The sequence below is a fragment of the Polypterus senegalus genome, chromosome 11 (genome assembly GCF_016835505.1).
Source record: "Polypterus senegalus isolate Bchr_013 chromosome 11, ASM1683550v1, whole genome shotgun sequence".
In the NCBI taxonomy this organism is placed as follows: Eukaryota; Metazoa; Chordata; class Cladistia; order Polypteriformes; family Polypteridae; genus Polypterus; species Polypterus senegalus.
In genome coordinates this window covers 53,023,678-53,051,577 of record NC_053164.1, presented here as the reverse complement: position 1 = coordinate 53,051,577, position 27,900 = coordinate 53,023,678, and the positions used below count along the sequence as shown (strand labels likewise).

The following is a 27,900-nucleotide window of genomic DNA, read 5'->3' as shown; positions in this document are numbered from 1 at the left end:
CTAGAAGTACAACATCTAAAAGACAAACATTCAAGAGGAAGGAAAGGAAGGACCCACTTTTACAATACAAGTGATCGGCAGTGCCGGGAAGAGCAGCAGACGTGATTGGCACTGCCCAGAAGAGCAGCCTCCTTGCAGGGCTAATTTAATACTTGCCCCCGAAGGAAGCGCAAAGGAACTCTAATGTAGGCAAGCTTAGAGCCATAAAAAGAAGGCGTTGTAAAGCCTGAATTTTATTACATAATCCATTTTCACAGTTAACATCTTTTCAATATACTGTAGATCTGAGCATGGACATTTTAGACCACTCAAGTGGGGAGTGAAATAGAAATGCTGCTCTTTAAAATATATTGCCATTGAAAGTTACTCAAAGGCTCCACACTATGTAGTTGAATTTCACTAATTAGACCTGAATATTGCACTAATTATGACTGTCAAAGGCAGTTTTCATCCTCAAGTTAAATGAAAATAGAAGACTGCAACATCACCAAAGAAATGTGAAGTCCTTGAAACAACGTTATTCACCCATACTCCAAAAGAATGTTACCGGGCATAATTCATTAAGTGAATTGTATTACTTGATGCCATAAGGATTCAGTAATTTATTCTTTGTTGAAAATTGGCACTTTTAATATGTTGATAGTCAATATGAGTAAAAAAGCTTTAAAAAAAAAATCTGCCCATGTTTCTTGATCAGTAACAATTTCTCTGTAAAAATGGGTTAGAATGTTACAGTATGTGAATGAATGATACTGCACCAAACATTAGCCCAATTCTAATAACTCGTATTAACTGAATGACAAATATATTTGTTTGTATGGAGAGGGTATTTAATTTTCCTAACCCATAACAAAGTCAGGCAATCCAAATAGGTTTGTTGAACATCTTTTGAAGGGATGGCAGGGCTCTTAAGTAGCTCAAGAAAGAAGCATGATGTATACACTCCACACAGTATACTGTATACATTTAAAATCTACAGTGTAGAAACATTGAGGCAAGTAATTCAACTTTTTACAGTAGGCGGTAGAAGGGGAAACAACATATACAATTATTATTTTAGAGACTGGCAGCTCAAAGATGCCTTGAGTCACTATGCCGCCGGTACATATTGAACCTCTTGCTATAAGTTAAGGAATATTTCACAAGATCTCCTGTGGCACTTACAGTATCCCAGAGGCAGAGTAACCATTTACAAACTCAAATTTAGCAACATAATTCCCCCATTTTACAATGGAAGAGGTGCCCTAGACTAGTTCAGGATCTGGACTGGGCATTTAGCTTTAGTGTTGGCTGGCACAGTCATGATATCTCATTCCACTTAATCATCTGTGGGATATGATGGATCAGATTTCAAAAAGTCAAGATTCACCACCTTAAACTTACAACGGTTCTGGCATGCATTAAAACCAATGTAATGATGCATCACTGCGTCATACTTTTAAATCTTTGAATATCCAATAAATTTAAACTGTGCCAAAGCATAACGCAGACCAGCTCACATAAGATAAACATACATACATACAAACTCTAAAGGGTCACTCAGGAGATTCTTCTCCCTTCCACAGAGCACCTTATACTATTACTCAACTACAACGTGCTTCAAGTTCAGAGATGTAAAAAAAATGTTCACTTGAATACAAATTAGATCGGTAGCCTAATACAAGATCAGAGCCAGTACGGTGTTGTGTTGATTTAGGTAGTTCTCTTTTAATTATGCCCCACCACCACTGTATTTAAGTATGCACTTTATGATCGGGTTGCATTTTAAACAGATTTTATTGATTTAAAGAAAAATTCACCTTTACACTAATATGCATAGTGAATTGAAAAGAAATGATCATTTCAGAAGTGTTTCAATAAATCAAGACATGAAACCAGAAAGGTAATAAAAAAAATTTATTTTTCCTTCCCACATAAGTATATCTAATGATATAAAAAAAACATTAGGAACACACAAAACACATGATTAAAATATATAGAATTGCCTGGGATGTGGCAGTACAATGACATAAAATGCATTTTAAATAGGTCCTCCTATAAAAATATCCCCACATATTCACTGCTTATAATGTTGATGCAAAGGATGCTAGAATGGCAAAAAATGAGGTAGAAGGCCCAAACAAGCAGCATGATAAACGAAATGTAGTGACATGCAGCATCCCTTGCCACCTACCACTGCTGACCTCTGATACCTTGACATAGAAAATACAAAAAAATATAGAAGGTTGTAACTGGGTTTATATTCTATATGAGCATTTAAAAATAGGTCAGACCAAAGCAAAAAGTAAAAATATAATAATAAGTGTAGGACTAATAAAACATCTTCAAAGTAAAATATTACATTGTACAAACCAAATTAAAGCCAATCATATATTAATGTTCATTATTATGATTTATAAAAATATGCTATATTATAAAAAAGTAATCTTCTCATCTTTAAATCATTAGACATTAATGCTCAGATGACTAGGGCACTACACATGAGAGAATGGACCAAGATAGCTACAACACATATGGGCCTGAAAATGTTCATATGTGCATTTTGAGAGAGTTATCTAAAATGTAAACGCTGGCATAACAAAGACTACTTAACAGTACTATAATGGACACATCATTTGGCTTCTAATTTTGCCCATCAAGAGTTTGCAACATTGTTACAATAAAAAGCAATGTAGAGATTAACTAACATTTAACACAGTTTAACATATTACAATACTTTAAGATTCCCACGCAAAATAAGCATAGAGTAGAATCCAAATACGCATGGTAAAATTAACTACATGGAAAAGACAAAACCCTTTGGCGTGGGACCCAATTTAGATGTAAGCAAAATTTTTAGTAGTCAGAGATACCAATAGAGGATTTTTTGCATTGTGTGGATTCTGCTTGGAATCGCACAATCAAAAAAGAGAAAGTGTTGAGAAGCAGGTTTCTTAACATGCACATAAAAGAACTTTAAATTTTGACACCATCAGAAAAGTAAAGCCCATTCTATTAGAAAGAGCCAAATGGAATGGCAATGTGCTTACAGCAAGCTATATTCCGAGGAATTACTCAAGCATTAATTTTGGTTTTTAGTTGTTGGTCATCTCGCCTTTCGTTACAGTTCTTTTAACAGGACTGCAATTCCAACCCTTAGTTACAATTAAGAATCTCACTGTACATGTGATAATATGGAATAAAACACATATACAGTACAGTACATGTTTCTAAAAAAGGTGTACAGTATATTGGTGCTATCTAGAAAAGTACATATGCCAAAGTCAGATTTCTAAGATTATCATAATGCATAATCTCATGATTAAATCAACTCTGCAATCTTGTAGGAAACAAGTGATGAAACTCTAGAACTGTTCAAGGAAATGCTAATAATTGTGATATGCAAAAGTGACAGATTTGTATTTTGGAAATATAAAAAGTGAAAAGTCTTGCTAGAAGTACAACATCTAAAAGACAAACATTCAAGAGGAAGGAAAGGAAGGACCCACTTTTACAATACAAGTGATCGGCAGTGCCGGGAAGAGCAGCAGACGTGATTGGCACTGCCCAGAAGAGCAGCCTCCTTGCAGGGCTAATTTAATACTTGCCCCCGAAGGAAGCGCAAAGGAACTCTAATGTAGGCAAGCTTAGAGCCATAAAAAGAAGGCGTTGTAAAGCCTGAATTTTATTACATAATCCATTTTCACAGTTAACATCTTTTCAATATACTGTAGATCTGAGCATGGACATTTTAGACCACTCAAGTGGGGAGTGAAATAGAAATGCTGCTCTTTAAAATCTATTGCCATTGAAAGTTACTCAAAGGCTCCACACTATGTAGTTGAATTTCACTAATTAGACCTGAATATTGCACTAATTATGACTGTCAAAGGCAGTTTTCATCCTCAAGTTAAATGAAAATAGAAGACTGCAACATCACCAAAGAAATGTGAAGTCCTTGAAACAACGTTATTCACCCATACTCCAAAAGAATGTTACCGGGCATAATTCATTAAGTGAATTGTATTACTTGATGCCATAAGGATTCAGTAATTTATTCTTTGTTGAAAATTGGCACTTTTAATATGTTGATAGTCAATATGAGTAAAAAAGCTTTAAAAAAAAAATCTGCCCATGTTTCTTGATCAGTAACAATTTCTCTGTAAAAATGGGTTAGAATGTTACAGTATGTGAATGAATGATACTGCACCAAACATTAGCCCAATTCTAATAACTCGTATTAACTGAATGACAAATATATTTGTTTGTATGGAGAGGGTATTTAATTTTCCTAACCCATAACAAAGTCAGGCAATCCAAATAGGTTTGTTGAACATCTTTTGAAGGGATGGCAGGGCTCTTAAGTAGCTCAAGAAAGAAGCATGATGTATACACTCCACACAGTATACTGTATACATTTAAAATCTACAGTGTAGAAACATTGAGGCAAGTAATTCAACTTTTTACAGTAGGCGGTAGAAGGGGAAACAACATATACAATTATTATTTTAGAGACTGGCAGCTCAAAGATGCCTTGAGTCACTATGCCGCTCAGCACAAGTCGACTTCTCACTTATATGCAGTAAACAAAAAACTAAGCATTGTGCTTAATTATGCTTTCACATCTAGGTAACACACTGATATTCAGTGTAACAGCTAAATTTTACAAATCTTAATTTTTAAGTTCACTTTTTTCAAAACTACTACTGTATATGTGAATATTGTTAATGCTAAAGATGATTTCATAGTATTTCTTTTTAGTTATGTTACTATAGAGCTGGATTGTTTGAACCTAACATAAGGGCATCTTTATATTTATTAACCTGGAAAGATCCTTCTATATACTGTAGATAGAGTTCACGTATGGTAATAAATGCTATTAAACTATTCATTTACGCTAAAGTATGGTCTAGTTTCCCTTTAAAGGGCTCTATGTTCACAAAATGTAATTTTTTGGCAAACTCTATAAAACCAAAATGCCTCCTAGAAAGCATAGTTTCAGGAGTGAATAATAGTTCATTTACTGCTCATATTTTTTAGATATGCAAACTATACCACATTTAAATTTCATTTGACAAACTAAAAACTGAGTAATACATTTAAAAAGACCATCATTCAAGGCATAACCCTTTAGTACATTGTAGTATTATTAACAGAGTAATGCTTCTAGCTTTTCTTAACAAGTAGTATAACTGGAGCAGCCAACTGTTTTTCTTCATGAAACGGGATATATCAAGTCTGACAGGCACAGGCTTAAAATGTCCATTTCATTGGTTACCTCATTTTTGCCTAAATGCAGCATGTTTAAGTCCTGAGCATCCGGGTTCTGTAGCAGACACTTTGATTCATGTTCTCTCAAAACATCATTATAATGATTGATTTCTTTTTTCAGGTTCTCAATCTCCTTCAGATAGGCTAAATTGGATTTTTCTAGTGTTTCAAGTTCCTGTAAATAAAACATTAAAAACCATTACTTGAATGTTACTGCCAAAAATGTTAAGTTAACCTGTTTAAACTGTTGCCTCAGACACCTTCACATTCAAAAGAATTGAGGAGATAAAACATACAAGTGGGATCTCAACAAGCACAATTACTCTAAGACATAGCTTCAGTCAGGAGGTCGTGAAAAAGTATCATATTTAATATATCATAATAGTCTCAAACTTCTCGCTATAAATTTAAACAGGTATCTAAAAATTTCATTTTTAGCAATGTTCAATTTAAGAAGATGCAATTCCCTTAAATACGTTTTTAAGTTTTATCAAAGGAAGGTAATCAGATGCCAGTTAATCTCCAGAAAGCTTTTTAAAAGAAAAAAAAATAGAGAGAGAAAAGAATTCATCTACAACAACTCCAATTGTTACACCTTGACCTCCATAACACAGCAACACCCCAAAACATCCCCATCGTCACCTAGTAGACCTCAAACCAAGCCCAAAAACAAAGACATCTTTGCAGAGGTTCCAAGCCATTGAACTAATAATACAGTAGCTGAAGTTTATTTGTCTTAATTAACCAAGCAATTTTATTTTAAACATAAGGATTACACAAATATGGCAATTGTTATTTGTTTATTTAATCACTCTTTTATAATTTAAATATAATTATGTTATTGTGTTATGTCTTTGGTTTTGAATTGTCTATTGAACTTTAATAGTGTCCTGTCTATTAATTATGTTGTTAAGTCTTGTTGTTGTAGTTTTCATTGTTGTCTGTCCTGTCTTTTATATTTGGAGCCTAAGGAAGTAAAGCCAGCTAATGATACAGTTGGGGTACGGAGTCCAACAAGCATTTAAGTAGAAGCTACAGTTCTCACTGCAGGTTCAGCATTGTGTTGTTTCACTCTTGGGGTTTTTAGATTTCTTCCCACTCATGGCCAGTTTATAAATCACAAAACATCACAAAATTGTGTGCACATGAATGAGCGTGTCCGGTCCGTGTACTTTTTGGTATTTGAAATTTTGTTTCAGAAAATATCATTGAAAAAAGAAAAAGAGACACTTATTTGATTTTCAACTTAAAAGGGAAAAATGAAAAACACAAAACAATTACTTTTTTCCTTGTGTTCTTTCGGATATCATAAAAGAAAAATGCAAGAAACGAAAACGAGAAAACACCCTTTATTTATTTTGTCTGAACCAGAAGTTTTTGTTGGTCAACATCCTGGTCAGGTAATGCGCCACTTGCACCAAACACTGGTCACTGGTGTGTATACTGGACCATCATCATGATGTTGGAACAGTACACAGGCGTGATTTTGGAAATGGCAAAACAAGGCCTGTCATCAAAAATTATACCTGAGCATCTGTCATATGAACATGGAGAAGTGAGAGGGTTTTCTGAGAGAAATGTTAGAAAGTTTTGTGCTGAGCAAATCTCGGGCTGTCGACTCTCTGACACACATTTGGACATAGAGGTGACAAATTTCAAGGCCATCGATCGATGTGTTGTGAGTAGGACTGTTCACACGTGTTGTCAAAAATCACACAGAAGAAGTACTTCCAGTTTCAGACAACAAAATGTGGCCTCTTCCACCTGACTTTGGGTATCTGAATGGAATGAGGTGGCCCCTTTTATAGTGCACCCAAAAGTGTTCCAGTTGCTTCCCGATTAACCTCCGGCAGCACTTCTGGGTGTGGCAGAAGTGCTGCTTGTGAATCCAACTCCTCTTCAGGCAGAACTCCCGCCACACCTAGAAGATCTTGTTTCTGGAGCTGTCCAGGCACCCCCTGGCGGTGGCCATGGACCCCAACAGGTTTGAGCTTCTGAGCCCCAAGCCCATGGCTCCGATGCAACCCGGGCGCCCTCTCATGTCCTGGGGTATAAATTGCCCTTCTCCTGGGTCTTTGCTCCTCTAGGTCTCCTGGTAGGTCCCCAGCCACCCATCACAATATATATATATATATATATATATATATATATATATATATATATATATATATATATATATATATATATATATATATATATATATATATATATAAACAAAGTGGAGGCTTATTTCATTGACCCCAGCACATATGAATGTTCTGCGCATGGCTGCTACAGCTCTGTGATATCAGGTTGGTCTTGCAAAAAATCTTGGGTGTTGGGGAACAAAAAAAATGTTCATCTAAGTCAGACTCAGGGTGAATTTCCAGGACAATATTCAGCAAACAAGGTCACCAGCAAATACAGCATATTCACTTCAACCCCATGAATACTGTTCACTAAAAAGTAAAATAATACTGAAATGAAATGCACAGATTAACTATTAAAAAATAAGCAATCAATCAGCCCAATGATGGTAAAATCTCCAAGACTGATGAAAAAAAAAAAAAGATGAGGTGTGTAGCTCTGCGCTAGCCTGGTTTAGAATCATACCAAGGAGGAGGGAAGGGAGTGTTGGGGGATTTCAAACACTGCTTACAATTTCCACATTTCCCATTATTATAATTGTAATTGGCAGGAATATAACCAAATGTGCACCCTGTTTCAACATGTTCAGAAGGGTTAAGGACATCAAAGTTAAAGAGGGGACTTTCCAAATTGCAAGTATAAACATACTTTTTTTAGGTAATGTAAAATGTTTTTTCCCTATGCTGTTACAAAAAATTACTGGATTTAAGAAAAGAAATATCAAACAGGAGTCCATTACTCTCAAAGTTCCGTAGACATTTCATTTCTCTACTTTGAAAACTGACCCTTAGTTGGCACTGGTCCACCAATACAGGCCATAGACACTCAACAGTGAAATAACTAAGAGTTACATAAATTAATCAGACCAAAAAGGCTGAGATTAATATAAACCTAAAATGAAACCATTTTTCCTATAAATAATGCAGCTTACAGTATTTCATCCTGGAAGGATGTTGTTGCATAACCAGGCATCCTGTTAATACAGACCTTGGAAACCCCCATGTATTAGAGATTAAAATCTATCCTAGGGTTATTTCTGGTCACATTGCTTATTACAAAAAAGGTTTACAGTATTCAACCAAAAAAAAAAAACTCATTCCAAGCTCAATTAAATATAAAGATCTTATTTCAACTAATAAAACAGAAAACTAACCAGGTTGTCCTAGAAATGCATGTTTAATTAGATACTATCTCAGTATATTCAGGCTACAAATCAGTATGTGTGAGCCGTCACTATAGTAAAAGGTATTTGGTTAATATACCAAATTTTCCTGACATTAACATCTTATAAATGCATATGTTAGAAATATATGACAATTTTCTAGATAACACTCTAGTGAATCAAGCTTCGATAGATTGCAAAATTAAAGTGATGAATACCTTTACCTCTAACAAAAAAAAAAGTTTTTAGAAATATACTTTCAATAATCCCAGTACTAAAGAGTCTCCGATGGAGCACATTGTTCTACAGAATAGGTATTTGCAAATTAGACAAAGAGGACTTCTATTTTTCACACAATGGAGTTTAAATGTCTAAGGTGTGTCTGCAAGTTTTGTCAACACATTCCACTTTCTTCCTATAGCAAAAATGTGTGGATTAGGTTGATGGTTATTCCGATATTGCTCCATTACGAGGATGCAAGCATGTGCGCATAAATCCCCAAAGGTGGACTGGTCCCTGCCTAGTGCTCCATGCTGCCAGAATAGACTCCAATAATGAATGATATAATGTTGTAATACTACTGGAACTCAACTGGCTTGACTAAGCTTAATAATTTGTACTCCTGTTGGAGAATCTGGCACACCTATCACTCCAAGGTAATATTAAGGTAAAAACAGTAATCATTTATACATTCAATTTAGCATTAAGTAATAATACTTAACATACTTAACATAATACTTAATACTTAACATAATACCTCTACCAATAACAATTTACAATGTGCAATTTAGTCAAAAACTTTACATTACTGTCATTAGTGGACGGAGTGGTGGCTCTGAGGCTAGGGATTTGCACTGGCAATCAGAAGGTTGCCGGTTCAAATCCCGTAAATGCCAAAGGGGACTCTGCTCTGTTGGGCCCTTGAGCAAGACCCTTAACTGGCAATTGCTCCATCCTGGGTATGACGCTAATCTGCATCCATCCCTGCATGTAGGCCCTCCTGGGGGTTGGTGGCAGAATTGGCACTCCAGCCACCATAAAAAAAAACTCACACTGTTCCACTCCATCTGAACTAGTGTGGTGCTGAGGTGTCACCCATTGCATGGCTGCACTCAGGATCCTAATCTGGATCCTGAGTTGGTTTGTGGTGGGCGCGGTAATGCACTGTATCAGTGCGTGCTCCTAACCTCTCTCTCTCATTAGTGTATGTATTAAATGTGACCTTGCAACAGTATGCCCAGTAACAATTTTACACAAAACTTTAATTCTGTGTATTTTCTTTCCTTCTGAATTAAAACACAATCTATTAAAACATACCAATATCCTACTGTGTTTGGTTATCAATGTTTTGTTTATGTTCCGCATCACAAAGAACTTCAAGATGCTGGTCTTGGATTAGAAGCCCTTTTACAAAAGACCACTCAGACCCATTGCAGTTTGCCTATCAGGCAAAGACTGGAGTGGAGGATGCAATTATCTTCCTGCTTAACAAGGCTTATTCCCATCTGGACAAAATTGGCAGCACTGTGAGGACTAATTATTTGATTTCTCTAGTGTCTGCTATATCATTCACCCATTCCTGCTAGAAGAGGCAAGTTCACAGATATGCTGTCGGATGACCCTGTGGTGTACTGGATAACAGGCTTTCTGTCCAGCAGAACACAGTTTTTACGAGGCTCAAGTACTGTGGCTCTGATATGAATGAGAGCACCAAAAGAAACAGTCCTGTCACCTTTGTTGTTCACCCTGTACACTTCAGACTATAAATATAACACCGGGAATCAAGCAGACAACTTTGTTTCTTGGTGCACAAAAAATTGTTTTCAACCTAACATTTCAAAATCTGGCTTTCCTGTAATTAAAATCATAATATAGTGATCTGATTATAACTTTAGTTCTTTGATGCGTCAGTAAATACCTAGCATTAATTCATTGCTGTTTTTTATCTCCCATCTTGTGTGCTGCCACTATGCACCACCCACACCTGCTCAAAGCATGCTCTTCTGCAGTCCACCTGGGATACTGGAGGAAATGAGGAGGACATGGGTACCTTTATTTTCAACTGTGCTAACTGTATCAACTAGGCCCAGTGGATGGTGGGCGACCAGCTGGTCTAGGTCATTCTGACTTTCATGATCATAAAACTGATTACCATCAAACCTAACTACTTGATTTGTTAGCTTCTGTCTTCAGCCCATGTCCCACCACAGGTTTATTTTTCTCCTATGGCCCATCATAGGAGATTTTTGTTTTCTAATCACATTCAGGAATCAGGATTTCTGTCTACATCCTAAATTAGCTGAAACCACTATGGACCGTTTTATTTGGACTGGTTTGTATCTTTTCATTAACTTTAATAACATCAAACTGTTTCTACTCAATGGGTTGACATGTACATATGCCTAGGTAAAATGTAGATATATATTTTTATATATATTATTTAGATCTGGTTGTTCTTTTGTCAACCTTAATGTATAAGTATTTCAATTAGAAAACCTTTTTCAGATAAGAGTGAAGATTTGCTTTGCACTTTAGTGGTTACATTTTTCTTAACAATACCTTTTTGATTTTGTATTTAGTATACTTGCATTTATTAGAAATTATCACAGTATTAATTAATTATAATAATCCAAGTAAATGGGATATATCTTTGTTTTTGTTGATTTATCTGGGGAAAACACCTTGAGTTGCACGTAAATGTAGGATAAGGTGCTATATAAATAAAGTTGTTATTAACATTGGCAAAACCAAGGAAATGGCTATTGATCCTCACACCAAAGAACCTCCACTCTCCATTATCATTCAGGGAATGGATGTGGTACACTGCTTCAAGTACCTACATAAGACAGGGCAGAGCAGACATTTGTTTTTTGGAGACTTCATTTATTTAATTTGGGTAGTGCCATCTTTTACATGTTTTACATCTTTAACAGAGGCCCAGTGAATGAATCAACAACCTGATTAAGGTAGGCAAGCTCACTCACGGGGCACACGCTCACTTAGCCAAGGAGTGAATGAAGACAAAACAGAATACAATTATGAAGTGAGGGAACATGTGTAGCATTAACACACAATCATTAAGTATCTATAGCCAATTAATTATTCCATATTAAGAATTTCATTCACACTTTCTGTTTGCTACATTAACTGATGTCTTTGAATAAGCAGTCACAACATAAATCATCTTTATACCTGAATATATAAGGAAGCCTTGATAAATATATAAACTTGGATAGTTTAGAAACTGTTTACTATAAGTAAAACTTCAGGATTACATAGGACAAGGGACTGATTGCAAAAAGTTCAACCTTCCCTTATTGTTTCCCAAAATGTCATGTTTTTAGTCCTAAAGACCGATTCAAAGATATGAAATTGTATCAAAAGAATGACAACACCATAATCAATAATCCTCAAAACCTGTGCCTACGAAGAGGTGCAGAAATGCCAGTCAGGCTAGTTCCATATCTATATTTGCATATAAAGTCTTTTGCTTATTTGTTTGTATCAGTTTCTACCCATGTTTTACTCTTACACTCAGAAGTAAAGTAGAAGTAGAAGTACAGTCATTCAAGCTGGTGTTGACTCTCCTTGTGATTGTGCCACTAAAGATAAGGAAATGAATGGGGAATTGTATATTAAAATGTAAAAATGTAAAATAAATAAACACACACACACACACAAAATTACCTTTGGGCAGTTTGCTTTCTTTTTTATAGAACCAACAGTTTGTATGTAATTCCAGTCCACTATAGCTGCAGCAGTATGCAGTCTTAAAACCAAAAGCTAAATTATGCCTATGAAGAAAACTGCTGCTCCACATTTACCCTTATTTAAATTTTTCATTTTCCAACAAAATATTGCCACTGACTTATACCACCTTTCAGTTAAATGTTCAAAGACAGGTGAAAATCTTTCTGAAGGTTTTACTTTAAATCTGACCCTTACCTTCTGATGTGCGGACAGTGCTGTCAATCATACGCTGCGAATTAGCATCAAATAAGCGTGTCATTGACAGCATCACAAGGCGCAGGAAATACGGATATGGTCTTTTTAAAAACAGAATCATCAAGGTGTCATCATATTTAGCTATGTTGGCTCGCATATCTTGTATTTCACTACAGATCCGCCGTATATTTCTTTGTGGATTTCTCACCTGCATTCGAAAAAAGGGGTTCCGCGATAGAAGGACCCACCCCATTTAGGATTAGTTCCTGCTAACCTCCCACACTCCGATCCGTACATTTAAATGAAGGTATGAAAAATAAGTTCTGCAGGATATCTGTTTTACCATCACGTTTACAGTAGCTTTATAATCGTAAGTCAAAAAAAAAAAAAACACTCAATCGGAAGCAACCCATAAACAGGTAATCTGGCTGTATTCAATACTCTGCAGCATTACCAAGCTTTTACCCGCACGCATCGCATGCTGCACAATTACAACGCTAACCAAGTTGCTGAATAAACACAATGTCTTAAAACCGCAGGACATTCCTGGACAGGTTATAAAGGAAAAGGATCATATCTGCACCTGATGCAAGACGTCCGCTCTCTCAGTCTGTTTTTTCCGACTTTTCTGAGCTGCCACTCGATTCCTTTCACGTCTTTTCGTCTTTCTGTCGGATGGTTTTAAAGTCTAAAAAAAAATCAAAGAATCGCAAAAAAAGCATCAGAGATATTATTAGCATTATGTAAAAGTCGCTTCCAACAACTACACAAATAATAACAAAATGAATAGGCTTCCTATTATTACCGAATCTGATAATGTTTCTTGGGAACTGTCATCCTCAGCTGTCATCTGAGATAAAAGGTCAGCACCCGGAGAATTCATAAAAATCAGCATTTCTACTTCTTCAGGTGAAAAGATAAGCGAAAGCTGCTAATTCTTGAAACGATGCTACCAGCACTCTACAAACATCATCTGCTCCGCGTACTTCTCGGTGGTCACACGCTGAATGAGCATGCAACTTCAAGCCAGGCATTTCTTATAACCATCAGTCTTTGATAGTTTCGGTTTATTCTAAACGCTGGCATTAACCAGAAGGAACAGCAGTAAAGCCTTTCAAGAATTCACGTGGTTAAAAGATCTGGGGTCAGCTCCGCCTTTTGTAGGTTGTTTCCTGTAGTGAGCCGCTTTCGGACAAGACTGCACATGCACGCTTGCTCTCATTTTCGCCTCTGTACTTGACTGTTTAACGTTGTGTCAGGACGATTCGAATCGAAATTTACATTTCAAAATTATTTAAAAAAATAGATTATTTTTTACCAGTATCAACGGTTTAATTACAACTATTGTGTTACTCTGAGAATTCTCTGACGATCCCGCCTTCTTTCACATGTTATGATGGCAGGTGAACTGAAATATATAATTGATTGAGAGTGCCCTGATAATTCCAGATGAGTTCCTGCGTTGCGCAGTTACTACAAAGATAGGCTTTATTAGCCCACAACCCTGTATTGGAAAACGTCAGCTCACGGCATGGAGGCAGCGATAACCCCTAACAAGAACGTAATGTACGCTCAGTGCACCACGCACACGTATTGCACAGAGGATAGCGCATGATCGATAAGAGCACTTAAGACATCATGGGTTAGCGATTTGCGAATCATTTTTGTGAGCATCCCCTTATGGTATGGCCCAGGCTGGATGCCCTTCACCCTTTACCACCACTGATGCAGTGTTAGCTTTATGTACAGTATATGTGAGGCGGCATATAGGCCTACATTTTATTTGTAACGTTAATCAGAAACACATACATTTTTTGCAGTTGCTTTGTCCAATTAAATACAGCATCATTAGGTGCAAGGCAGGAACCATCTGTGGACAGAGTACCAGACCATCCCAGTTTAAATGCCATACATTTAGCATACTACATCAATTACAGTTTGCAGATCATTTAAGTGACCACTTGGAGACACAGTGTTTGGCTACAACTATACAGACCCAGAGTCCTTGTTTGAATTCTGGCTCTGTCACAGTGTAGAGTCAATATGTTTTCCCCATGTCACTGTGGATTTTTTCCAACAGGTACTTTGGCTTTCATCCAACTCCCCAAAGACATGCATGTTAGTGTAACTGGCAACTCTAAATGTTTCCTTGTGTAACTTACTATTAGTGTTCACACAATTGACTGGTATGTGGTGCAGATTGTGTGGGATTCTCCTCCTCAGGTGCTACTGGATAAGGGTCCAGCTGCCATGACTCAGAACTGAATTGAGCTGGTGAAAAAATGGATAGATGGATGCATTATTTTACAAGTACATGTATATGACAGCAATAATTTTACACTGAAAATTGACTAGACAATGGGTCTTGGTTATAGTGCCATTCGTTTTTTTTCTGTGTGCAGTATTTATTTATTTTTACCAGGGGCTTATACTATTAGTTCACTGGTCCTCCTTATTCTTAAACATGCTACATACAATTGCCTATAAGTAAGACATTTGTGCCGTACAAAAGTCATTTCTTGCTTTTCCTAATGATGGACTTTAGCTTGGCTTTTGTTAACGACCATAGGAAGACACACTTTTACAGGAAACTGTTTTATTTTTATTTCAAATAAACAATTAGTAGGAATAATGTGAATTTTGGGTATACATATCCTTTTACACTGTAGCATATCCTGTAAAAATGGTAGATTTCTTCAGATTTGAATGTAATGCTTTGTCTGTAATCTTGTGTCATCACATAGTTTGGAGGGTTTAGATTAAAAGTAATAAATGTTAAATTTTTGTTTATGTGAACTTATTGCGTTCAGCATTGACTTTTACAGACTGTATATTTACATAGGACATGCAATGAATTGAATTTTTTAGGCCTTGTACAGAAAGGAACAAGTGAAATGAAATAATACGGTGAACTATGTGCAATGTCACAGTGTTTGAAGTGGAACCAAATTACTGTCAGTACTCCGTTTAGTCAGTGTCTTTCTCCTTCTCAGCCTTCACTGGTACTTTTACATGATATATTACTCAAGCGCATGGGGGTTACACCAATAGCAGCCCACTAAAAAGCACTGCAGTGTCCAGGGCTTGAATTGGACTGATATGTTGTATCAGCCCTTCATTGTTTCTGCTTTGTGAACTGGAGCATAGTGGGGCATCGCAGTCTGACCTCCATGGTGACACCCCAGTTCTCTGCAATATTGTGTTTATTTCATCCTCCCCCAACCCATTGCTCAAAGTATATGTACTGTATATAAAGGCAATCGGCAAACCACGTGGTTCAACTCCCTTTCATGTATGTATGTATTTTATGTATTTTATACCGCATCATGAGGGGTAAGAAGAAGCCTATAGATTAGGGAGCAATGCGTGCAACCAAGGACGCAACTTGATAACTATTTCTTCTTTGAGCTTTGTGAAACTTTCAGATTTCTTCTCCATTTCTGGTCGTGGCCTTCATTTGCAAAAAGTTGAGAGCCCTACTTCTCTGTTAGATTCCTTTGTGGTACTCATCAGAAAAATAAACACTGTCCCTAAAAATAGCATAAAACATTATTACTAACAAATAAATAACATGTTGGCTAATTTTCTTTTTTATGCAACATTATAAAATTTAAATTAAACCAGTTAAATAAGACTGTGATGGCCATTCCAGATCATTGTACTTACAATACTCCCTCTGCATGAGTGCCTTTGTAGATTTCGAACTGTGTTTTGGGTCATTGTCTTGTTGGAATATCCAACACCTGTGTAACTTCAACTTCGTGACTGATGCTTGAACATTATCCTGAAGAATTTGTTGGTATTGGGTTGAATTCATCCGACCCTCGACTTTAACAAGGGCCCCGGTCCCTGAACTACCCAATCAGCTCCACAGCATGATGGAACCTCCACCAAATTTGACAGTAGGTAGCAGGTGTTTTTCTTGGAATGTGGTGTTCTTCTTCTGCCATGTTATGACCAAATAACTCAATTTTTGTCTCATCAGTCCAAAGTACTTTGTTCCAATATGAATCTGGCTTGTCTAAATGAGCATTTGCATACAACAGGTGACTCTGTTTGTGGTGTGAGTGAAGAAAGGGTTTCTTTTTCACCACCCTGCCATACAGATGTTCTTTGTGCCTATTGCGCTGAATTGTAGAACGATGTACAGATACACCACCTGCAACAAGATGTTCTTGCAGGTCTTTGGAGGTGATCTGTGGGTTGTCTGTAACCATTATCTCAATCCTGTGCATATGCCGCTCCTGTATTTTTCTTGGCCTGGCAGACCTAGGTTTAACAGCAACTGTGCCTGTGGCCTTCCATTTCCTGATTGCATTCCTTACAGTTGAAACTGACAGTGTAAACCTCTGAGATAGCTTTTTGTAGCCTTCCCCTAAACCATGATACTGAACAATCTTTGTTTTCAGATCTTTTGAGAGTTGTTTTGAGGATCCCATGCTGTCACTCTTCAGAGGAGAGTCAAAGGGAAGCACAACTTGCAATTGACCACTTTAAATACCTTTTCATAGGATTGGACACACCTGTCTATGAAGTTCAAGGCAAAATGAGCTACTCCAACAAATTTGGTGTTGCAAGTAATCAGTATTGAGCAGTTACATGCATTCAAATCAGCAAAATTACAAGGGGACCCACATTTTTGCACAGCCAGTTTTTCACATTTGATTTAATTTCATTCAACTAAATGCTGCTTCACTAAAAATCTTTGTTCGGAAAACACCCCAGTACTCAGATGTTCCTAGGTAATGAAAGACATACCACTGTTATCTTTTTTGTTGAAAGTAGAGTCAATTATTATGCAGGCTGAGAGGGCTTCCCAAACTTTTTCATATGACTGTATTGAAATGTCCTTTCTTAGCAGATGGCTACTGTCCTTAATGCACCATCCTGCCAAAGTTTAGCTTTTTAACTCAAAGGGAAATTGGGTTTTTGTTAGTGAGTGAGTGAGTCAACTTTCAATTAAACACAGTATATAGATAGGTATTATCTTAGAATTCATAAGAATTTTTATTTTCTGATTATAACAAGTTTATTTTTTCTTCAGCCAAGGATCAATTGATAGATTTAAAAGATTAGTGTGTTCAAATACCTACTTTTTGAACTAGCTCATTTAATTGCTGGATTATGGGAAGCCTAGTCATATTTGAAACAGGAATCAACCTTTGGCAGGGCCCATTCATTCAGAAACTCACACTCATTCTGTTTAGAGTTGCCAGTCAAATGCTTTTCTGATATCTCAAAGTGTTCCGGCTTTTATTTTTTTTTATTTTAAGATATTTCAAAATGTAATCTTTACAGTATCCTAAAAGACACTTCAGACTGACTAACATTTAAGATATTTAAAATAGATTTTAGGTATCTCAAATACATTTTTGCTTGCTCTATTTTTTAAATATTATTTGTTTCTGGTTTCTTATCTTTTTAATTATTATAAAGTGTCATTTAATTTGACAAAGATGTTACATAAATAAAAAGTATTATTATTAGTAATGTTAAAATAAGGTTCTCCTCCATTGTAAGAGCTTATACAATACAACAATAAATCTCTCTGTTTATCAAAAGTATCCATGAGTATCAATTATCAGCTATGCATTTTGTGATTGATATTGAACTACTAGCTATCCACCTCCAAAAGCAGTCAGAGATAAAGGAATACTAAGGGAAGGGCTTGAACATAAAATATTACATTATGTAGAAGACATGTCGCTTCATATCTCAGACTCATATTCGTCAATGACATTTGTATTACATTGATTAGGAGAATTTAATAAGATCTTCTAATTCAAATTTAATTTGAATAAAATAATGTCTTCCCAGTGAATTATTTTGCACGCCAGACTAGGTTGGATCACTTTTGGTTGAATTGTTGATTGTATTAGTCACATATTACAGTAGAATTGCCGAATCACAGAGATCTAAAGCCAAAGATGATATAACACCATGAAACTTTCAGCTCTATTACTTGGCTTTGCATAATAATGCATTGAAAATTGAAATCCATTAAACTACACCTACTTGATGAGCCATGAAAAACAAATCCTATTCTAAATCTTTTTTGAATAATTTACTCTGTGCTCCAGCCAACAATATCTTTAATATAACAGCAATCAGATGGTCTAGCACTTACTAAAGATTTGTATAAAGCATTTCAAAGCAGAGAATGTCTTATCTGTTACCCCAAAAAATGTAATCAGCTGCTATAGCCTTCATTAACACATGTAGTATTCAATTTATGAAAATTACTAGGGATTGTAACATTTTGAGATTTTTATAATGTATTTGAATGTTTTAAACTTATAAACTCTAAATGTAATTTTCTAGTGATACACTACAGTATTTTTATACACAAATTGAAAACTTTGTTTAAAAAAACCTTTTCCGCTTTCCTCATCTTTCACCTACATCCACTCCTGAGGTGATACGGGTTAATGTGAATGAGACTTTAGACAGCATCTCCAGGCTATACAAAACAAAGTCTTAACAAACTTACTTCTTATTGATCCAAAGAAACAATTGGAAAAAGGACCTCTCAGTTAAAATTTCAGAAAGGGAATAGAATTCCGTCAGTTATAAAATACATTGTAGTTCAATGTATGCCAAGCAAGAAATAGTGCATTTGAAATGTTTTTATTATTCACATGTACTGTATCTGTAAAATATACTCTACAACATACAATCTGAGAGTGATATCATCAGGTGCATACCTCTTTAAACCATATGATCTGGAAATGTCCTAAACTTTTGAGTAAACAATATGTCTACTGTGTAGTAGCCTTGGATTTTAAAATAAATTCTAACTCATTAACAGGTATGTTGAAGTAAAAACAATATATAAAAGTGCGCTTTGAAAAATTGTTTGTAATGTCTTATACCACAATATATGCATCAAGAGTTTTTTTGTTTAACTAGAAGAATTACATTCCACCATCTATATCTCAGTGGGAAAGTAATGGTTTTATGCCAAGGGTACTCAATTACAGTTATGCAGGTGTGTAGTGGTTTCAGGGTCTTACTTTAACCAGTTTCTTAATTTGAAATCATTTATTTGCTAATAAATTAATTTTTTGGCTTTGTTTTAGTTAATTTGTTTGTTACAGTTGTGACAGATAGGGGGTGCTCTCACTCCCTTGAACCCCTGTCCACGACTCCAAACACCAGGTAAAAGTCTACAAATTGACTTTATTAATCTTCCACATTGCACAAAGCACCCTCTCCTCCACTATTCTCATAAACAATCACAATACTCAATCACAAATACAATCCTCCACTCCCAGACGCGTTGCCACCCTTCCACCCAGCTCAGCTCACCGTCTGGGAGCTCCCATAGTCCTTTTATATCTCCTGACCCGGAAGTGTTCTCCATCCCCAGTCCATGTGACTCTCAATCACTTCCGGGTCAGGTACAAGTTCTTTTCTTCAACCCGGAAGTACATCATTCCTCCTGTCCACGTGTGCTTCCGGGGCATAGAGAAAATACTCGTTATTCCTCCCTGCAGCATCCCCTAGTGGCTCCCACGGCATCCAGCAGGGCTGCATATAAAAGCTACATTGTCCATGATGCCTTGCTGGTCTTCTGGGGACCTCCATACTGCAAGGAGGGCTCCACCTGGCGGCTTGGGTTATTGGCCAGGATAAATGGACAGCCATCCACCACACAGTTCAGAGCCCTTAAGTGCCTATGTGTGTTTTAAACTGCTGCATTTAAACTTTAATTGTTACCTGTTTTTTTTTTTTAACCAGCCATCGGCTAATAATGAATTGCAAATGATAAAGGAAACACCAGCTCTCCAGCCAGCGTGCCTGCATTTAACTCTGTGTATATGCATCAAGTGAAGACTGGAGTGAGACAAGTTTGTGTAATGTCTGCATTGCTCTTAAATCTGATCATTTCAGTTATTTGCAAACAACAAAAGTTGAACCAAGAGCCATCAGGTGGCATCATTTCTATACTTGACAATTTTGGCTTTGGTGATGGGATTGTGCTGCTTTCACACACACGCAGTACAAGGTCAACCATTTTAACATCTTGGCCCAGCAAGTAGGGAAGAAAACAGGAAACAGAAACTGAATTCATGACCCTTAATACCAGCAGTTCAGCACCAGTTAAAATGTTTTGAGTGAACTTTCTCAAGGTTTACATACGTTGCAGTATAGTCAGAGAAAATGGAGGAGTAAGCGGAGACATCCAGAGTAGATTAAACAAGGCTGGGAACACCTTCACAAAACTCACAACATTTGGAGGTTATCACAGTGTGGCACCTGCACCAAAATGAAGCTGTATCAGAGCAGTGTTTTATCAACTCATTTATATAGTGCTAAATGTTAGAGAATAACAAAAGGTAACCTGGACAGGATTCCACGGCACAAGCCTGATGAGAATTAAGTATATTTTGGCCAATGAAACAAAAGTTGAAGGCTTTTATTGCTGCCTGTAGATGACAGAAAGCAGGTATCAAGAAGTAAAAAAATATGTAAGTATTTAAGAGGGACAAGCAAATTCTTATTCATGCTCCCACATTGGTTAAAAACGCATTTAACACAAAGTAGAATGAAAATGAACCATTTCCACTATTATTTTTGAAGATGGTGCAGAAAGAAGAAGAAGAAGAAGTTGTACCTTGTTTTACTTTGCTTATAGTTAATATTATTAGGAGAACTAAAACAAACTGACTGTAGAGAATTAAAATTGCTGATCTTTTAATGTTTATATGGCATGATATGAATATAGTTTTGTGTACTGCATATATATATTGTGCTTTGTTTTATACAGTATATATAAGTCAGTGGAGCACATTGAGTCTGTTAACTCCAGAGAGAAGTGAGAACTGTTCTACAGTATGTAAGTTTAATGCATGATACATTTCTGGAAACAATCTTTCATTGTTTTAAATTGTACTTTTTTTTATTAAGCCAGATTATTATTGGCATTTTAGATTTTAAGGTCTATTTATAATGTTGCATTTTAGTTTTTTTATATCTCTGCACTTGATTAGATTTTCTTTAAATTCAGTTTCAATTTTATGCCTTTTTCTCTCCTCCTACCTTCCTATTGTCAAATCCACCATATCTTTTTTCCACATATCAAAGCTATAGCTTACTGTGCATGATTTGTACTCTTAAAAAATATATCTTTATATACTCATTTCACAACCAGTTACTCATAGACTGTGCCTAAACAAACTATCAGAACTCTTCATTACATTCTCGATTTAGGAAAGCTATTACTGTTGCACTTGTGTATGCCACACCCTGTCCAAGATTATTATGTAAAATAGGCCTTTATGCTTTCATGAAACAGATGTATGGGTGTATTTAGTGAAGAATCCATTCTTCAAATGCAGTTGTCTCCTCAGATTGTGCTTGGAGCTTTCATTTGAAGAAAAGTGTCAGAATGAGGTAAGGTATACATTTGAACACAAAAATACAATATTTGTGAAGCAGTGAAATATTGACCTGGTGAGCTGAGCCAAACAATAACAATAGTAATTGTTACAATACAAGCCCTGTATGACGTAAATGGTTTTTCTACCAAAAAAAAAAAATGGTACAAAAGCATACCGGTTAGAACTGCTTCCCTATAATTTGAAGAATTTAGTTTTAACTCCCAGGCAAATTGGCATGGATTTTGGATTTTCCTTGTGCCTGAGCAGCTTTGTCTCTAGGTACTCTGCTGTGCCTCTTTTGTAGGGCAGAGTAGGCATTGCTTATTCTGCTAGGCTTTTAGTGGCACACAAGACCTGTCAAGACAGCAGATTTAACAGGGGTGTTGAAGTCCAGCCTCATATTTCCCAAACCTACATTTAAGAAAGTGGCTAAACTGCAGATCGTGCCAGAATCAACCTGTACTTCATCTGTTCATCTGATGACAAAGATGTATATCAGCATAGCATTTTTTCAGCATTTTTGCAGAAGTCTGTTTGTGACCAGAAAACCTCAAATGGGCACCCAAGTGGAAATAAATATTTAGAATTCAGTGAGTGACAATGGTGATGTACAAAACAACATGCTTATGTGCAGGCTCTGATTTTATAAATGGAGCTGACTTTAACTTAATCATGAGAGGTTGTACTTTTATTCAAAAACCAGGTGTACTCACCTCTTGTGGGAAAAAGCAGTGGGAACTATAGGTCATTCTCCAAAATGTCCTCTAGCACTCTCTAAAATCTGCTCCCTAAGTTTGATGATCGACTTCCTCTTTGGGGAGCTGAACACTAACAATATTTGATATTTGACTTTTGGCTGATCAAGCCAAAGCCAAATCCGATATCAGTCAGCACCTGATGTGGAGAAGGGGCATACCATAGACTTTCAAATAATTACTTTACCCATATGTTTTGGTATTATTTATCAAACCTAAACACATTCCCTATTAAACCAACTAACCAGCATATTATTTTATATAAGCAGAGCCGCAGCTACAGCAACCAGACCTTGAAAAGAAATAGTAAAAAGAACCCTTGCCTGCCTCAAACGTATGTGAAATTTCATAGTCATGTATTCTGAAGCACTCTCTCAAAAATAAGCCAAACCGGTATGTATTTCATGACTCTAAAATGTAACAAGCATCAAATTGATCCTGTAGAGCCCCTTATTGTCCAACAATTCAAAATAAATACGGGTGATACATATCTTTTTGTTAAAGTAATCCTGAAACTATGCAGCATTTTTTTGGTTATGTGAAATTGTAAAAAAAAATTCTGGATGAAGTTGCAAACTTATATTAGAAAGAAACTAATGCTGATATTAGTTTTAAAGTAATACAAATTATATGAAATTGCAACCCAACTGTAAACAATAAAAATGTAACTTATAATGAACGTAATGATTATATTAGCATGTTATTATTTACACTGTCTGAAAAAGAATCCTGTGACTGAGCTTTTTAAAATATTAAATAAAAATACGGACATAAAAGTGTACCTAGATTATTTTGTAACGTGTGAATAACAAAGCAATGCTAACTTGATTCTTAAATCATTTAACGTTTTTTATCATGAATTGTATTTGTTTAATAGTATGAACACTTACTAAGGGTTTGATTGAATTTGATATATGTGATGTGCGCGTATTTATACAATAAAGCTTTTTTTGTAGTTAATGTTAAATAAAATAAAATTTAAATAGTCGTTATGGGTGGGTATTCTTTCCGGGGCGTAGCTGAGGGAGGTGGGACGGTTTAACAACAATGGCGTTGTTGTCCCTCTGCACCAATCAAAGGCAAGTAAATGGTTGTCCATCTCCGTTTCTAATAAAGTTTGTCGAGAAGCAAGCTTGACCTCTACCAACAAAGGACGTAATCTAGGCCATTTTGAATCTGACGCTGCTTGGAGCGCAAGGGAAGCGTGCCGGCTGTATATTTAGAACGGTTGCGGGTGAGTCTTTAATGTACTGTTTTGTAGGATGATTAGTTAGTTGATTATTTTTTGTAGACGTTTATCTTGCAAATTTTTATTCTAGTGTAATTACGTAGAGATGTGACCAATTTTTAATGTTTTTGCCGCCCATGCCTGCGTCTTTTTTCAGTCCAACATGGTTAAAACATGATCTAAAGATTAGTTATCTTTGTTAATATCAGTTTAATTATATATACCATGAAAAAGCAACATTTCGTTTTTAAGTATAGAATGTTCTCTTTGTGAGCTAGATTTTTAACTATTTCCTTAAGATTCATAGCCGACGCGGAAAACAATTGTTTTCAGGATACAGACTGAAGATCAATATAGAGTTTGCGACTTTAACGAGGTTTTATTTTGAAATTAATATCCAGGCAAATGAAAAGTATCTTCGTGGTATGGTGTAAGTTGGTGGGGGAATCTAAAATGGTGGCAAAGCCGGCAATCCAGACATCCACTTTATAGTGGTGTTGTCGGCCATCTTGAGAAGCTGCAGAAATGTGGCGCGCCGCATTTTCTGCTTGCAGTAAATTGTTAGCCAGTTAATGAAGCCATTAATAAAATGGCGAGAAGAGTGCGGGGGAAATTAGGACGATATATAACTTTCGTGTGCAGCGTCATCGCGATCGCTCGTATGTGCAGTTAGCATATAAGTGCTGTTTTGCAAGGCCTGCCTTTATATCGCCGAATCGTTCTGTATTTAATATATTGCTCTTATCAGTTTAAACCCTCTGTTTTGCAATTATAAATGTTAAAACATAAGACAAACTAGTTTTAAGTAACGACGTTTGTAATATTTTGAGCATTAGTAAATGTTCATTTGCACCCACTTTTAGGAACGTACGTGTCCCGTACTAGTATACGTGAAAGTAGTTTTTTAGTACCCCATTCATGAACCCTGCTTGCCTTAAAGGCGGAAACGGAACCATTTGGACCCGAGTGTCTTCTGGACGCTTAATCGATTAATGCGGTTTGGCTTTAAGTACGGTCAGTTTCCTCCATCCGATTGTGGTGGTTCCATATGTTTAATACATTTGGCATGTTCTCCTTTGTCTTGATTTTATTTACCTTCCGCGTTCCGAAAACGTGCAACCTAGTTGGCGATTTCATATTCAGCAATGTACTTGCTTAAGTGGTGGACTGGGTTCCTCTCAAAGCTAGTTTCTTGCCTTGTGGCCAAGCATTGCTAGAGTTGGCTTTGGCCCTGAATTGGTTTTTTTTTCCAATAATAAACGGACTTTATTTTAAAGGAAAGCCCACTCAAACTTGTGTGCTCATTAATTAAATACCTGGTAAGCCACATTTATTTTAAGGATTTTGGGAAGAGACATTCTAGTCATGACCAGTCCTTCATTTTTGTACTGCTAAGTTGTCTTAGTTCAATATTGAAGACTAACTTTAAATTTTTCCCCCTCTTTTTTTCAGGCAGACTTGGTTCTTTGCACTCCATTCACAAATCTGTGAATTGGAATCTGCAGTTTGAGGGTTTGTGAATCATCTATCAAAATGGTCAAAATATTCATTGGCAACGTGAACAGTTCCACGACAGAGGCAGAATTACGCACTCTATTTGAGCAGTATGGAGAAGTGACTGATTGCGATATTCTGAAAAATTATGGCTTTGTACACATGGAAAAGGAAGATGATGCCAAACGAGCCATTAATAGTCTGCACAAATATGAGCTAAATGGCTCTCGCATAACAGTAGAATTTGCAACCACAAAGATGCGAAATGCCACAAAGATCTATGTAGGCAAGGTCCCTGCAACTGCTACAACAGGCAAGATTAAAGAGCTTTTTCAGAAATACGGAAAGGTGGTGGAGTGTGATATTGTGAAGAATTATGCCTTTGTCCACATGCAACGTGAAAATGAAGCTATGGAGGCTATCTCTGAACTGAATAACACAGAGCTTGATGGGCAGAAGATATTTGTTTCGCTATCGAGAAGCAATCCAGTGAAGGATGGAAGAGGAGATTTTGGTCCACATCAACCTCCATACCCTCCTCCACATCACCCTCCTCACCATCCACCTTACTTGCCCCCACCACCCCCAGGAGAATATCACCCACGAGGACGTCTACCACCTCCTCCCCCTCCCATGCCCCCACCTCCACCTAGGAGTTATTATGAACGTGATGTGTATGAGAGAGGAGCTAGATACGATTCTTACTCTTCCAGGTATTATGGTGTCAGGGATCCTTATGAAAGACGTCTTCCTCCACCTCCTCCACCACCCCCATCGTCCTCTTACTACAGGGATCGCAGTCCTCTGGGAAGCAGGAGAACTCTGCTCCCTCCACCCCCGCCTCCGCCACCACCACCGTCTTCCTCTGCCACCTACAACCGCAACCGAGAGTTCGGTGGCCTACTTCCTTCTCGCTACTCCCTGGGCTCAGGGTTTGACAAGGATGATTACTTTGAGAGGTACAGCAATGGGTTCAGCAGAGGCTATTAAGCAACTCAAAATTTGACTTCAGCTGAGTAGTTTAGAAAAGTCAGATTTGCTCCACTTTAAGAGGGAGTCAACAGTTATTGATACGTTCAATCTAGCTTAAATTCAGGCATTCTGTCAGAGTGGAGGTGTTTAATATTTTTGTGTATGATGTAGTTTGGTAATCCATTCTGTGTTAAGTTTAAAGTCTTTGAATATAATTTTAACTGTACAGTTCAATTTTTACTTTAAATACAGGATGGCAAACTCTTAAGGGTCCAGTTCTAATAGTCCTCACCAGTTTAATTTTAGTTTTGTAAGCTGTGGCCATCTGTTAAACTAAGCATTCTTCTCCTTTTTCCCATTATATACTTTGGGATAAGAGGTTATAGCCGATAGATGAAACTTTTAGGGTATATTACAATTACTGTCCTTTTTCTGGATAAGTTTAGGTAAAAGCTGGCTTCCTTTGTGGTGTTTAATAGCCTCTCTCCATTGGTGAACAAACTCTGCTTTGAAGTAATTTTGAGGTGGAAGTTTCTGATGGGACGTCATAATTGTCCCCATGCAATTTTGAGTGCCATTTCTGAACATTCTTACAGCCTCGAAGACTCCCCACGCCACAAGAGACTGGGTTTCGGATTACATTTGCCATTAAACTCCGCTTGCCTCCGAATTGTGTTTTTTAAAAAATAAAAATAAAAAAAAATCGGATACGGCAATCCGTGGTTCTGCGGACACGACTGCTTTTTCTATATATGCACAAACAGCCAAGTTGGCATTGTCCTAATGTCAAGTCGTCCGATCTTTTATAGCCCGGATGTTTAGAAAGCACCAGCATGTTACTTGTGTTTAAGTGGTGTGGGTTGGATGGGATTTATAGTATTGGAAACCGTGTATTTTTTTTTTTTTTTTTTAATTTTGTTTCACTTGATTCGTTGGGTTTTCTTTTTTTTCCATTTGTTTATGCAAATCGCCACAGCTGTTTTCTTCCGTACATCTGATATCTTCAGTCTAAAGTGTGGGGTGGGTGACCTTGTACAAATTCTATGTAACTGTTATGAAATTGCTTGTAAAAATTTGTAGTGCGAGCAATATTGCTGTTTGTGCTTTTTGAACGGACCGCTTTAGACTGCTTTGTTACGATGATAGTTGAACGATGTCGTTTGTTTTATTTGACACCTTTGGTATGTCCTTCAACCGCTGTTTAATCTCTCCGATTCAAAGACGATCTTGTAACATTTAGTCATACCACATATTAATCTTTTTATTATTTTTATTTTTGACGATTTTTTTCGATTAGTTGAGTAAATGCTCGATGTTGTGTCAGTAATAAAAAACAAAATTACTGTCTCTGAGTTCTGGGTTTCCTTTATCGCATTATTTCTTTAGTGATGTCGTCTGTGAAGTTTAAAGCAACATTTCCGCACCGAGCCGGCTATAGATGCATCCTCATTTTTTGAGGTCGTTAAGGTGGGAGGGTGGGTAGAAGTGGCCAAATATTTCAGCTATCAGATCTTTTTTGCTTAAGAGACACTTGGAGAAGGGGCAAACTAAACATGCACAGAAAGTTTTAGATCCTTTCTAGGA

The 27,900-nt window shown here is 36.7% G+C and overlaps 2 protein-coding genes across 2 annotated transcripts; one reads left to right on the top strand and one right to left on the bottom strand.

Moving 5' to 3' along the window:
- Nucleotides 1-1,879: 1,879 nt before the first annotated feature.
- Nucleotides 1,880-13,604, bottom strand: LOC120538981 (basic leucine zipper transcriptional factor ATF-like 3). The gene is made up of 3 exons (XM_039768635.1): nt 13,290-13,604; nt 13,068-13,172; nt 1,880-5,425 (listed from the first exon to the last, which is right to left on the bottom strand). Exons 1-3 carry the CDS (start codon nt 13,377-13,379, stop codon nt 5,195-5,197), a joined length of 426 nt encoding a protein of 141 aa, XP_039624569.1. The 5' UTR covers nt 13,380-13,604; the 3' UTR covers nt 1,880-5,194.
- Nucleotides 13,605-23,758: 10,154 nt separating this feature from the next.
- Nucleotides 23,759-27,668, top strand: zgc:77262 (uncharacterized protein LOC402952 homolog). The gene is made up of 2 exons (XM_039768634.1): nt 23,759-23,856; nt 25,303-27,668. The coding sequence occupies exon 2, from the start codon at nt 25,384-25,386 to the stop codon at nt 26,332-26,334; it is 951 nt and encodes a 316-aa protein (XP_039624568.1). The 5' UTR covers nt 23,759-23,856; nt 25,303-25,383; the 3' UTR covers nt 26,335-27,668.
- Nucleotides 27,669-27,900: the final 232 nt, after the last annotated feature.

Excerpts from the sequence above, each read along its gene's own strand:
- LOC120538981 (XM_039768635.1), bottom strand. The coding sequence starts at position 13,379 with ATGCTGATTTTTATGAATTCTCCGGGTGCTGACCTTTTATCTCAGATG. Across the intron at positions 13,173-13,289 it reads AAGAAACATTATCAGATTCG|ACTTTAAAACCATCCGACAG; the intron begins GTAATAATAGGA and ends ATTTTTTTTTAG. Across the intron at positions 5,426-13,067 it reads GAGCGGACGTCTTGCATCAG|GAACTTGAAACACTAGAAAA; the intron begins GTGCAGATATGA and ends TTTTATTTACAG.
- zgc:77262 (XM_039768634.1), top strand. The coding sequence starts at position 25,384 with ATGGTCAAAATATTCATTGGCAACGTGAACAGTTCCACGACAGAGGCA.